Source organism: Lathamus discolor, chromosome 5 (assembly GCF_037157495.1).
Source record: "Lathamus discolor isolate bLatDis1 chromosome 5, bLatDis1.hap1, whole genome shotgun sequence".
Lineage (NCBI taxonomy): Eukaryota > Metazoa > Chordata > Aves > Psittaciformes > Psittacidae > Lathamus > Lathamus discolor.
Genome location: NC_088888.1, coordinates 118,206,212 through 118,220,400, shown reverse-complemented (window position 1 = coordinate 118,220,400; position 14,189 = coordinate 118,206,212). Strand labels below are relative to the sequence as shown.

General features: G+C 40.0%; 1 protein-coding gene and 1 long non-coding RNA gene across 4 annotated transcripts in view; both read left to right on the top strand.

Moving 5' to 3' along the window:
• MACROD2 (mono-ADP ribosylhydrolase 2) overlaps nt 1-14,189 on the top strand; it is an 890,631-nt gene that overhangs the window by 19,786 nt on the left and 856,656 nt on the right. For all 3 annotated transcript variants that reach the window (XM_065682311.1, XM_065682310.1, XM_065682309.1), the window contains exon 3: nt 2,737-2,844. In XM_065682311.1, coding sequence (XP_065538383.1) covers nt 2,737-2,844 — 108 coding nt within the window. The remainder of the gene's footprint in view (nt 1-2,736; nt 2,845-14,189) is intronic.
• LOC136015824 (uncharacterized) overlaps nt 10,058-14,189 on the top strand; it is a 36,336-nt gene continuing 32,204 nt past the window's right edge. Inside the window, exon 1 of the long non-coding RNA XR_010613367.1 lies at nt 10,058-10,124. This is a non-coding gene — a long non-coding RNA (uncharacterized LOC136015824). The remainder of the gene's footprint in view (nt 10,125-14,189) is intronic.

Genomic DNA, 14,189 nt, shown 5'->3' with positions numbered 1-14,189 from the left:
TTATGAACAAGCCTTCACTCTCCATGGCTTCCATCAGCATCGAGCATTCTTCTGTAACAACCAGAATGAAATAAAGTAAGTGCAAATACAATTCCTCTGTTAAATCAGACTTTTACTGAAAGAAATTAGGGTAATCTATCAAAGGTGTACAAGGCAGCACATGCTTTTACTGCTGTATTGTATTAAAGGCAGCAGCCATCAGGGCTCTTCCTAGAACATGTAAGGGACTTGCTGGAGAGGAACATGGTAGATCATATAGGAGTATTGTGGGGTGTTTTTGCATGGCTTGTTTTTGTTTTCTCCTGAGGCAGTGAGTTTACTGATGCTTTTCTGTGGGAAAGGAGTCTCAGAAGACCCACACTCAAATATATTCAGTACTTGCAAAGAGTGAGAAGTAGAGGAAAAGCTGTGATGGCTGTGGAGAATAGAAAATCATGAGGTAGTGTTGATGTGGCTCCCTACAGAAAGAGTTAGATAACCTTAGAGGCCTGTAAGAAATCTAGACAGGGACTTTTTACAAGGACATGTAGGGATAGGACAAGGCGGAATGGCTTTAAATTGAAAGAAGGGGGACTTAAATTAGATACTGGGGAGAAATTCTTACCTACGAGGGTGATGAGGCCCTGACAGGTTGCCTGGAGAAGATGTGGCTGCCCCATCCCTGGCAGTGTCCAAGGCCAGGTTGGATGGGGCTTGGAGCAACCTGGTCTAGTGGAAGGTGTCCCTGCCTGTGGCAAGGGGGGCTGGAACTAGATGATCTTTAAGGTGCCTTCCAGATCAAACCACTCTATGTTGACCTTGCTGGTGAACGGACTTAAGGGACATCTCTGCTTTCCCTCTGAATTTGAAAGTAGTGATAATGAGAATTAGCTTTTTTTGTTGGGCAGTATCTGTTATCTTCATGGCTCTTTCTGGTTGATTTGGTTTTGTATCCAATTGGCACAAATACTGTAGTATCCAAACTGTACGTTCTAGTTAAAACTAACTGGTTTTACTGTGGAGAATTTGGTGTTTTGATTTGATCTAACTAGTGTTGCAGTAACTTGGGTGGGAAGTGGAGGGGAAGAATGATCGGATGTACTTTAAATTTGGCAGAGTTCCACTATGATGCTCACTGGGGAGAGATGGGGAAAGCAACTGTCCTACTTGCAGGCAGAATACAGTTAGCATGAAAGCAGATAATAAATCGGACTCTGTAAATTGGTCACAGAGGCTGATTTGTATTTTAATACAACTCAGCAGCTAACTGCAGTGGGTATCTTCTGTTGAAAAATAGATGAACAGTATAACTTTTAGGTTAGTGACACAAAGTTCTTATGACAATGAGAACTCAGGTACCTTTCCACAGAACTGCTCTTTGCTTTGGTTAAGACATTGAGGGCCATCTGGTGGCAATGGGATAGTTGCTTTCAGAGCCAAGTAGAGGAATTAAACCCCTGAATACACACGCTTGAATACAAAACTACCTTTATGCTAATCTCACAGTGACAACATGTGTCTTGCTGGAGGTGGCATGGGTTTTGCTTGAGGCATGTGATAGCTAATCTAAAGTAGAATAGAGCGAGGCTGGTTATTTTGGAGTGGTTGAGATAAATGATGATTTCTGATAGCAGTCATTGGTGCTGAAGTCAGAAGAGCAAGGTCCAAAATAAATGTTCTTGTTTCTACTTATGGGTGCTTATGATGCTAACAGATCTGAGCAGGTATAATAAAATAGGTGGAGATTGATTAAAGTGAAGGTTGATGTAAAAACTAAAGAGCCACATTTGTTTGTACTGCTTCTGCCTTCTCATTATATCTTCCCTTGAGGTGTGGTTTTTTTTTTTTTTTTTACTTGGAGATAGATTTTACTGCTCAAGATTGGAACTGTTTCGCACTTAAACTGTCACTTTAGCAATTTAGTTTTATTTCTGGCCAATATGTGAACTTGAGCCTCTTGAGTAATTTGGTTTCTGTCAGTAAGAATGAATTTAAAAACATAATCTAAAATTCAATGAAGCAATTTTTCCTTCTCTCGTTAGTTCTTTGACTAAGTGGAGAGCTGCAGTGCATGACTAGGTCAAGCTTTTGGCCAGTATGTGTTTGAGGTAATCAAACTGTTACATATATTGAGTATGATGCAAATGAAATGAATTGGTGATGCAAAAATTAAGAATTTACTGGAATAAGGGACCTATTGTTCAGTAATCTTTTGACAGCTGATTTATGTTGTGTCTACTCTCTCACACCCTTTTTTGTCCTGGTCTAATAGATCTGTTTAAGGTGGCAAAGCTCTAAGTGTTAAATGTGCTATTGTTTTCATTCAGGCTTTTCTGCCGGGACTGTTGGCAAGTGGAGTTCCTGTGTATGCATTTGGAATAATTCTGTGTTGGATGAATTTCTGCTTCAGTAGCAGGGTTATCTTAATTCCAAAGAAAAGCATTGGATCTAGCTTCAAAAAATGTCTATGTACATTCAGTTTTTTTAATCTAATAGTATGTTGGTACGGAATCAGTGCTTCATAGTACCTCGTATTTAGAAGCAAATACAAGGCAAGTAGTGGTTTTTTTTTTTGGGGGGGGGGGGGGAATGCTAGGATCTTTATGGGTTACCGGTGCCCTCTCGAGGCGAAACGGGAGGATGCTGCAGTCTGACAGACACAGTATAGCTGGAACTGCTGAGATCTGCTCTGGTCTTGTAAATAGCGATCTCTGAGCCACATTTGTAATCTGCTTTTGATGCTTTCTTGGTTTGTAGGTGAAACTGCCAAAGAAGATCTGCAAGGGAAGAAAAGTCTGAGTGAGAAAGTTTCTCTCTACAGAGGTGACATTACAGTGCTTGAGGTCGATGCCATCGTTAATGCTGGTAAGTGGTTAAATGTTTTGGATTATGTCATGAATATCCTTTTTAATGCTACATTACAAGTTTGAACTTTTCAAAGTTGCATAAAATTGGTGTGTTCTGCAGAAATTGGTTGAAAACTGGGGATTTTAGCCAAATTTCTGTATTGTGTATCTGCTCATCCTGCACACCTTTTGTGACAAGGATTGTTGGGAAACTTTAATAGCATGGAAAGGAAAAAATAATGATCTATGCATGTCTTGACTTGAGTAGCTGAGACCTCACACTTGATATTGTAGAAGGCTGAATTTGATTACTACTGCAGTACATTCTGGTGTGTTTTTATAAATCAAGCCATTTGTGAGCTAGGTAATGTGAAATCTTAACAATTAGGTGATAGGAAAACTGAATTTGTGGTTTGAATATTTGCTGTCTTGTAGGGAGATCATATTTGTCCTACAGAGTTCTGAATGTTTTGGTACCTCTTCTTGCTTAGTGGCTGTGTCTTCATGAATGCAACATAAAGAACTGTGTGTAGCATCTCGTAACAAAAAGGCGGGGGGAAGGGGGTGTGTGTGAATCTGCAATTCACTTGTGTTTGCATGAGGCTATAATAAGCTAATTTGTCTGGTTGGGGAAAGACTATAGGAAGCTTTACTCTTACACGTGCAGCCAAATCTTGCATATACTCCCCGACCCAAAAAGAATACAGCCTGTGTATCTTGAGACTGGAGATTTTTTCCTGCCTAGTATTTGGCTGGCATTGTCCTTTGCTCTTAGGAGCATGGATTTGTTTTCAAGAGTTTTTGGTGTTACTAATTTATTGGAAGGAAACATACTGCAGTTATCTTCTCTGTGTTAGAATAAAGTGTAGGTGTTGGCCAAAATTGGTATGCTTGTGTGGAACTAGTTGGCTCATTTCTGTAAAGAGTAGAGAAATGTTGGCTTGTACAGCGTGGAAGTTAGTAAACAGATTCTCTTGGATTGCTTGATGTTGTTCTCTCTGCATGGCTCCCTAACTTTACAGTGGAGACAAGCTAGTGGGTTTTGTGAAGTATAGGTAGAATAGTTCATCTCAAAATGCATTTGTGCACTCCAGCAAGTAATGAGGGTGATATTTCCATGCAAAGGTTTTTAATCTTATAGTTAACTGAGGCACAAAAGCCTTTCTAAGTTACAGACAAAACAACATGGTAACATAAGCCTCTCCTCGCTGCCATAATGAGGCCTCTGAAGCTTTAATCCTTTAATTTTCCTCCTCCATATTCTGTCAAGATGACATTCCCAGTAGTGCTTTCACTGACTTCCTTACTTTATCACTCTACCATAACTCATTATTGGCATACTTCTGTCAATTTATGTTTAGATTCTTGGTTCATAGGCCTGCCCTGAAATACAGGCCAGAACTAGTTGCAGATCAGCTCTAGAACAGGAATACTTTGCTTTTTTTTTTCTTGATTTAGAGGGGCTTTCTCCCATTTCTGGAAATGTCCAGAAACATATATCCCAGACTGCCAGTGACGTTTATCTACCTTTGGCAAAAAGGAAGAAGTTTCTACTGATATCTTCCCTAAGTAGGCTAAAGAGAAGTTGGATCTGGGCTGAATGAGAGATTCAGATTAGATGTTGGCAGACATTGGAAGGGACAGAGACGCTTCACTGAACTGGGCTGATAAATAGCAGCAGTCCTAGGTCAGGGCATTGGGTATGGCAGGCTTTTTGAGATTCTTCTGTCCCTCTTCTGTGATCTTTTATATTTCCTAAAGTGCATAATACATTAACTATTATGAGTTGTTAATATTGTTAGATTAAAATGCTAACCTTTAGTTACCTTGAAAAATGAAATGTTATCTGTATGTCAGTGCAGTAATTAAAGTGTAAGCCTTTGATTTACTCATAGTTTCAGTGTTTTTCTTTTGAAGTTAAACCTTCTAGACATATTGAGGGATAGCTGGAATGCTGAATGAGGAGGAGGATATTTTGGTTCAAGTTCCATATTATGCAAAAAATTCAAGTTGCTGCACTGAGACACTGAGATATTTTGGCCAAAGTTTAAGTGAAATTGTAGCATCTTTTGAATGGTATCTCAGAACATGTTTGTGCACTCTGTTTTTGTGAAGAACTCATTTGTTTTTTCCTTCTGTAACTAAAATTTATCCAAGCCTCAAGGAGAGAAAGCAAAAGCTAGTTGCAGTACTAGCTTCTGTGTGTAAGTTGAATAAAATGCAGCTCATCAAACATGGAATATGAGAGAGACTTTTTAAAGGTAAATCTGTGCAAGTTCTTTTCATGCTTAAAGCCTTTTGGCTAACTTGAATGTTAACGGCTGACCCTAACCCAGGGCTTGCAACTGGCAGGAGGAAGGAAGAGACCCTCTTGAGACTTCCTCTCTGAATTTATGAATTCCATTAACTATCTCCTGTAATAAATTATTTAACATAGAGCAAGTCATATCCAAGTTAAAGCCCCAGGAAGATACTTAGTTTGAATGTTTTCATTTACATTGACTTATGTAAACAAAAACATGCTATAAATAAAGGGAATAGTATAGCAAATTCTGGGGCTGTGGAAGGGTTCCAGGTAGTTCAGATTGTCTCCAGATTTGGATACAAATATATTGGCAGTTATATTTTTGAATGCCTGCCTGAGGGGTAAGCAAGACATCAATGGATTTACTTGATTACACAGGGTGTGAGACTGTGTGGTAACTTGCCTGTGGCACTGACTTTTACTGTCGTGTCCTCCTTTGGGCATCCAGATAAACAGTGTGACTCTTCAGAGTATGGCCCAGTTTATTTCTGAGCTGTACTACACAAACACTTCTGCTAAATTTAGTAGCTTGCCTTATGCTCTGAATTCTGTTTCCTATTGAATTTCTCATATGCAAGTGAGACAGTTAAATTGATCGCTGAATTTCTTTTGTTGGGCTAACAAAGGTGTTAATGGTGATCTTACTTAGCTAAATACCAAGCTATCACCGCTGAGCCCTGATACAAAAGGTTTCCCTTTTTCCCTGGCCTGTAATAGGCAAACTGAATGTTACTTTCCAAAAATGTCTTACAAGTACTTTATGCTAGAAGAGGACAACTATGGAAACAGTGGAAATAAAAATTTCTTTGTTCACTGTCAAAACCATGTCAAAACAGCCACTGTAAAGCATGTGTGATCAGAATGTGGATCTATTTTTCTAGCTTCTGAAGAGAGTGAGAGTTAACCTGAGATGCAGTGTGATGGAGCAGGTAGCTGCAAAAAGGGAGCTGATGTGCCATTTTGCTGAAATGTGTTCATTATCTGTCCCTGTAAATCTGTTACCCTTACAGAATGCTTCCCTAAAACCTCCTTGCTACTGACTGCCTTGCAAACAGTTATTAGTTTAACTTGATGTCTTGCCTAAGGTGTCCTGTTTGGATGATTTTCTGCACCCTGTTTTTTTTAAGAATTCAGGTAAAATTTGAATAAAAATCTCCACTTTTACTCCTATTTTCTTTTTCTCTCTTTTGGTGTTACACTCTAAGAATGTGAACAGGCTCTTCTTGAGGCATGTACTTCATAAATCGATGATAACTGGCCTTTTGAACAGATTAAATATTCCTGGATGTCACTTCATTCTGATGCCAAAAGTGCTTCAAGCACCTGGAAGCCAGATAACTACTATTAGCCTACTTCTATGCAACTCCTAGGAACTGAGCTTGGGGGTGTTTGTTTAGGAGAGGGAGATGGGGGTTATTTAATCCCTCTGCTCCTTTCAACTCTGTTAACACAAGTTGTATTCACAGGGCAGGCATTTCCTGATAGAAAGCATTTCTGTGCAGCAAATGGGCTATATGAGGAAAAATAGTTTCAGATAATACTGGACATAATACTGGAATGCTAAAGCCACAATCTGTGATATCCATCCTACTGCTTTGCCTGCTCCCTCTACCTTAATGTTGCTGAATTGCTTTCTCCAATGCATGATGTGGTTTAGGGAGTGAGTCTTTCTGCTGGTGGTTAATGTAGCAGCAGTCCAAAGTCAGTCATGAATGTCCCAAGTTGTGACTCAAAACCGATTAATTCCCTTTGAGTTTGCTTGTCTGCTGCCTCTGCTGATTTAAATCTGGGCAGTATGACATGGTGGTCTCATGGCTTGGTGGGGCTGATGTATTAACACTGGTCCTGAGTGAAGGTTTCAGGGTGTATTTGAAAAAAGCATTAGTCCATCATTCATGGAGTTCATTCTGCTCGCTTTTAGGCTTCTTCAGGTATGTTTTCTTCGTACATTTGCCAATCCCAAATACAGAAATAAACAGTAAAAGTCACAGAAAGTTTTGGAAAATAAATTGTGCAATACTTACAGCATCAGCTAAGCTGCATGTAGTTAATTGCCTCTGCATTTTTAATAAATATGGGAGGGAAATGTTACTTGTATCATATGCAGTAGCTTTTAAACCTGAAATAGATCAAGCAGTTGCGTTTTCAGAGTTGGTAAGACGTAGGTCTTTGTATCTGGTATACCTTAAGCAGCAGCTCATCACTACTGACCTTGGGTATTCATTCACTTCTCTGTTAGTAAATCTTACTGGCTCAGTTCTAAGTTAAAGAATGTACTAATGTGTTGTGAGTTTTTGCTAGGAGCAAGATCGAGGGGAAGTGATTATGTAGGGGGAACAAAAGATTATCCTTATTTTTATTTGATTGGGGGGAGTAGGATGGCTTGCAGAACACAAGAAGAAATGTTATTTCTTCTTAGCTTTGAAAAATATTGGATATCAGTACAGAAGTATGGTACTGATAGTGGAAACCCTTAATCCACAGGAAAAAGGAAGGTGATCAGTTTTATCCAAGTAGGTATTTCCAGTAGTAACTTAGTGTTGCTTCTAAATTAGTAATCAGGTGATTGCTAGTTATAGCAAATAGATGGCTCTACTTAAACTGCACTGGGGTGCTGGAATCATCTCTAATCCCCTCAGATTTGGCAAGAGACTGCCCCTTTCTAAAGGGAGTATTTTTTTCTATATGAGAAAACAAGTGAAGTAAGCTCTTACTCTAAATAGTGAAAAGAGCTGGTGAAGAAAATAAGTCAACAACTTACGACCCTTTTTTACTAACCTCTGATGCTGGAATTCAGTGAACCACCTACTGTTGCTGAAGATATTTCCTCCATGGGAACCCATATACACATCTGCAGTGAGTCACCTCAGCTGGTGATGCTGGTTTGGCAGACACTGGCTGCACAGGTTTCTTACACTCCTTGGCATGTTCCAGCTGAGCAACAGTACGGAGGGGAGGATGTCTTGGTTACCTTCAGAGGCAAGGGTGTTTGCAGGGGCTGAATTACAGCTGAGTCTTTAACACACCTGTAAGAGTTTGTCCTACTGTATCTCCCTGTCCCAGTGCAGGAACTGTATTGAATTGGGAAACGTTTGGTTTTAAGCATGTACTGTTTGCTTTGCTTGCTGCAGGGCTGGTTTTAAATGGAGTCTCTGCATGATTCAACTTAGAGGATGAAATAGCTGTTTTCATATTAAATTTTAACTTTCCCTGATGAAATACACCTTTCTTGCCCCTGGCTTCTGACTTCACAACTGTGTTTAAGTATTTTAGTGTAACAGCAATCTCATTCTCCTGTTTTCTTAACTGGAGATAGCAACAGATGTTCTTCTGGACTCTTCTTTTCCTGGCCTTGACCTTGAAGTACAATCTGTTTAATTTCATGACACATCCCATTTCTCTCAAGTCCAAAATTACACATCAAGGTAGAAGTACTATGTATTGAAACTGGGAACTGAATATATTATCAGTGAATTATGCTTAAACGAGTGTGTAAGTATAGATAGTGGCTGAACTATGCCTTTCCACATAAACAGCTTGTTAATGTGCAATCAGTCACTGCAGTTGCCTTGAACTTGGTGCTTAATGAACAGGTGGGGAAAAAGGATGGATTCTAATCTGGAACAGATCTGACACCAGGCAATTTCACTGATTGCTAATCCATTTCATTTGGCAACTTAATTTATCACACAAAACTTTCATCTTACAGCTTCTGAAGTAAAAATTACTTCAGAAGTGGCCTGCCTGAATGTTATGAAAGTGTTTGAGTCAGTCGCTGGGCCTGAACTAGTGTATACATAGTCTCTCCCTTTTTATTTTACAGTGACCAGTAGGTCTTACTCTGTAGCTTACTTGAAATTGTTCTTTAGTTCTTTCTTTTCGCTGTAACAATAAGTACCTTAATTCATCAAATGTTCCTACTATTGAAAGTGGAATCAACAAAAGGTACAATCTGCTCTTAAGCTGCTTATAAGATTTTTGTATGGGATGTTCGCATTTATTAACATTGATTTTGTGGGGTTTTGTGTTTGTTTTCCCAACTGAACTAACCATAAATGGTTGCTTGTGCTGGGAGCTTCTTACTGAGTATGATGTCCAGTAGCATGTTTTGTAAGCATGTTTTTAAATGCTTTATTTCCTGTGTACAGATACAACTTTTCAGTTTCTCTATTAATCTCTTGCATGGAGTCATCTGGCATCTGCCTATGTAACTTACACTGTTGTAATTTCCTTTAGGAATAGAACCAATAATGCTAACGAATTGTTGCTAATTTGGTTTTCATCTTTAGTGTGAGCAGACTGTGGTGTTAATCAAAGGTTCCTCAAGTTAATTTACAGTTGGTACAATTACACTTGTGCATAAAGCCCCAGGCTAATTTATATGTAGTCCTCACTCACCAGAAAAGTCAAAGTTAATGGTTGAGGGAATGGGTCATTCTCAATCACAACATCTGTGAGTGAGTTTATTTCTGCTTTCTTTGGAAAATATTTTAAGTGTGGCTGGTGAATATAGTCATGGTTGAACTTCTGCTCTGCTATTGGTCTGATTTCAGTGTAGTTCTTTAGTGTGATAGTTATTTGGATGACAACTAAAAATCTGGGTAAAGTGGCAGTGGTCAAGAGGATGAAAACAAAGAGAAGTACAGCTTCTCTGTACTAAATTAAACAGAGGTGCTGTTTAACTTAGTGTCCTCGGTTGAGCAGCAGCAGTCATTTTTCTCCTTCTTAGGAGCTAGTACAGTGCTGTGTTTTGATCTTTTGGCCTGGGAACAGTGCTGATAACGCCGATGTTTTCAGTTGCTGCTCGAATGTTTGGTCTGGCCAAGGACTTTCTGAGCCTCATGCTCTGCCAGGGAGGAGGAGAGACAGGGAGGAAGCAGAGACAGGACACCTGACCCAAACTGACCAAAGAGGTATTCCATAGCACAGCAGATCGTGCCCAGGATGTAATGGAGAGTTACCCCAGAAGGGCTGGGACTGCAGGGTTGGAGGAGGTATAGGTCAGTGCTCGGCTGGGGGGAGTGGGGCGAGTTATCGGTCGGCTGGTGTTGAGGTGTTGTATTCTTTCCTCTTGTTATTTCCTTTAGCACTATTATTATTGGTGGTAGCAGCAGTGATTTGTGTTATACCTTAGTTACTAAACTGTTCTTATCTCAACCCGTGGGAGTTGCATTCTTTTCGATTCTCCTCTCCGTTCCTCCAGGAGCAGGGGGAGGGCAAGAAGCGGGGGTGGGTGGGTGAGTGAACGATGTTTGTGGTTGGGTTTAAACCACGACACTTAGAGGGTTACTTTAGCTGTTGTCTTGATCAAGCACCATCTTCTCTAAGGATGGGGCAAAAGCTTAAGCTTGAGAAGACTAATACAGAATTATACAGCAGCAAGTATAGTCATAGTATACTTTGAAAATATCCCAGGTATAATTAGTGTAACTCAGAACTTAGAACAGAGAAAGGAAGGGTTTACAGTGCTGCGCATACATGTCAGGAATGAACTTTTTTCATAGGTATGGTGTGCTTTGGGAAAGGGGAATTTGGGGCGAAATGTTTTCACTATGCCAGTACATTCTACCAGTGTACTCACAGCTGGGTGCTTCAGCTAACAGAGATGGATTCTTGATGGGTCTGTGCTTCAGACACAGTCCTAGGTGTTATCCTGATGAATCACGTGTGGTGCCTGTGAGCAGAGAGTCTCAGGTGATGGAATGAAGACCTAAACCTTGCATGCCTACAAGAAAGGCTTTGGTGATCAGCTTGCCGTATGGCTAGATACGCAAACAGATAGGCACTTCATGTTAATGATAATCAAGTAATGTTTCAAGCAGTGGGACGTAAGTGCTCAATGACTTACTGAGAAGCCTATTTAAAAAAAAATTGGCAATAGGGAAGAAAATAAATTTTCCATTGAAACAGTGCACTCAAAAAGCTCCTTAAACTAACAGATTGTAGACTCGGGCACCTGACCTGCAGCAAGCTGAGGTTCAGGGCAATGCTATTTGACTTTTCATGTTATCCCATGCTGGTACAGGATTCTGAGTAGAATGAGATGAGGGTGCAGGATACCTAAGTATCTAGTATCTAAAATAAGTTGTCCAGAGTAGCTGTTGCTGCTGGCAATGTTCAAGGCCAGGTTGGACAGGGCTTTGAGCAACCTGGTCTAGTGGAAGGTGTCCCTGCCCATGGAAGGGGATTGGAACTAGACCATCTTAAGCTCCCTTCCAACCCAAACTATTCTGTGATTCTATAAAATACCCTGGTATGAAGTTAGATGTCCAGCTATCTCCTCTGACTGGGTTCAGCATATCCTGTTAAGAACCTAACAGGCAAGGTAGACTTTCCAGCAGCCTAATCTAACCTGATGGTCTATAGTAGGTGGATTTATTTAGCAATCTGGTCTTCAGCGTTGATGCTCTTGGGTCAGCGTTTTACCTACACCAGTATGTTCTCCTTATTACTTTGTGCGTCTATTGTTGAACCTTATTTGTTGTCTCTTATTTCTGGGCTGCCTGGAGATAGTAATTGTCTGTATAAACCTTATGTTGCTGATAGCCTTTTCATTTAAAAAAAAACCCAAAAAGGCAAACAAGCCAACTATCTTAGGAGCTTTCTGAATGCTGAATAAAAAAAGTCACATAACTGACTCTGGAGTAGAGAAAGAATGGGTGGGAGTAGAGGAAGCTACTTGTATAACTTGAGACTTGCCAGGTTTAGAAGTAATTCATGGTAGTGTTTGTGCTTTCGCTTGTTCACTTTGCTTCTCAGGTTTGTGTTTGGCCACTAGAACTTAACACATTTTATCTCTAAAACCCGGGACTCTTGTGTGTTGCAAGCAGGGCACTTGGAGCTGTGTGGGCTCTCCTGAGGATCTGGGTACTAGCAGTGTTCAGTAATTAAGGGGAAGAGTAGCAATGTGAAATGTCATGCCTTTCACTGCATCGTCTTCTTTTAGCTTTATTATATCCTTCGTGGTTTGAGGGGGTGGTAACTTAAAATCATTGCTTCTGTTGGTAGAACTTTCCCTGTATTCCAGGACTGTAACGTAGACTTTGCTCGCCATCAAACTACTGTGTTTATTGATCGTTAATGCCGTAGTTACCCTGGACCTTTCTTGTGTGTCCTTTCTACAGAAAAATAGCAACATAACGGGCAAAACCCCTGAAAAGCTGTATTTCTGAAGTCTTTGACTTCCTGCGGTTGGGAAGTGCAAGGTGGTGTGGGATGCCATGAATGCTTTCTGACAGCAGGTGGCAATAGCGTCACTGTTATCGTGAAACCACTTTTTGCTTATATGCCTTAATTTTCTTGGACGTAAAATCAGTAATGACTTAAGAGGAGGAAAGAAAATGCATGTATTCTAGGGCTGCTTGTTGGATAGGCCATCGATACAGCTCGTACTTATTAAATGTCTGCTCCATTTCATTATGTATGTCTAGTGTGTGTTTGAAACAGAACGGGAGACAGACATGGTTTGGAAGAACTGTGAGCATCTGTTTTACTTCACTGAGGAAAATATTTAGGAAGGACCTTGCTATCAGCCTGTCTCATCATACATTTGACAATGCAACTGTCATCTTGAGTGCACTGATGGAGCAGTGTGGTGTAAGAAACTACTCAAGGTCGTCTTGAACAATTATGCTTCGTTTCATAATATTAAATCCACTTTTAATCAGGACTTGTGAGGGATTATCTGAAGGATTGTGGGTTTTTTAAGCCGATAGTTGCAACAGTGTGGGTTCAGTCAAGATGGGCATGTAATATGGTGTTTTTTTTCAAGCTTTTGCATATAAAAAAGCCCCAAACCAGTCAAGCTTCTAGTAATTGCAATGTTTTAGGACACAAAAGAGAAGACTTCTTTGAAGTCTCCTCTCTCTGCAATACCTACAAAATCTTGGCAGCGGGTGGTCAGCATTAGGCTGAGGTTATTCATGGTGTGTTAAAGTCGCCCCCTCTCAGTTCTCTGGGAGTATGTTTGCTCTTTCCTGTCTTTGTTGTAACTATAAACACATTGGGGTGGACTAGGTTGTTCTGAGTTGGTACAGGTATTGGCTCAACATGATCTCAGTCAATGTAAGGAATACAGTCAGGTTAACATGGGAATTAGTATTTTTTTATTATATATAGATAGTATTAGAATTATACGTGTAACATAATCCTGTTAAATATATGTAGTTAAGTATTGACTAAGGGAAGGTCTATTTTGATGGGAGCAAGTAAGCTTTCGGTTTATCTCCTCTAACTTAAGAGACACTGAAAGGAGGATACCTACTCACCAGGGTGGTAATGTGAGTTGATGTTCAAAAATGCTGTTGTGTAGCAGCCTGGCTAACCCTGTCTGTCTCCTCTTCCTTTTCCTTTGGCAGGAGGCACTGCTTTTGCTTAATTCTCTTCCGTGTTGAGTGGAAGATGAGTGTTTTCCACCCTTTATTATGATTTCTGATTTGCTTACACTGTTGCCATTTGGTGCAGATTTTGGGGAAGCTTTTCAGAAATGTTAGTAATTTGAAAAAGTTTCAATTACTTGTTATGTAAATAATTATGGTCTGTGAAATGCAGTTCAAATTTTGGTTTGACCTGTGGTTCTTAAAAACTTGACTTTTCTGACAAAAGAAAAATATTTCTACTGCAAATCTGGAAGTTGCTTTCTTTATGAATTTGGAATGCATCTTCCTTAAAAATTGATGTTAAGGATGTGGTTTGGATTTAAAAATCTGGGCTCCAAACCTCTTTGTGTGACCTGCTGTCACAGTCATAAAAACTGGTAATGGCAGCTAACTACACATCAAAGCAGAGTGGAGGCTTGCGAAAGCGGGATTTGCTTGTTAATCCCATCACAATGGCAAGTGTTGTTTGCATCATGTGCAAGTAATAGACACTTGTATGTTTATATGCTGTTGTTCATAGTGGTTTCTGAAACATGCTGTGTTGTTTGGATGTATGTGGGAATTGTTTTTAATTATAGCACTGAAGATGCTGCAGAGCCCTGTGCTTTCCTCACACCAGCGGGGTGATGAGCTGCTCACATACATCTGACTCACTCGGAGATGACGAGAGCATTCAAGGTT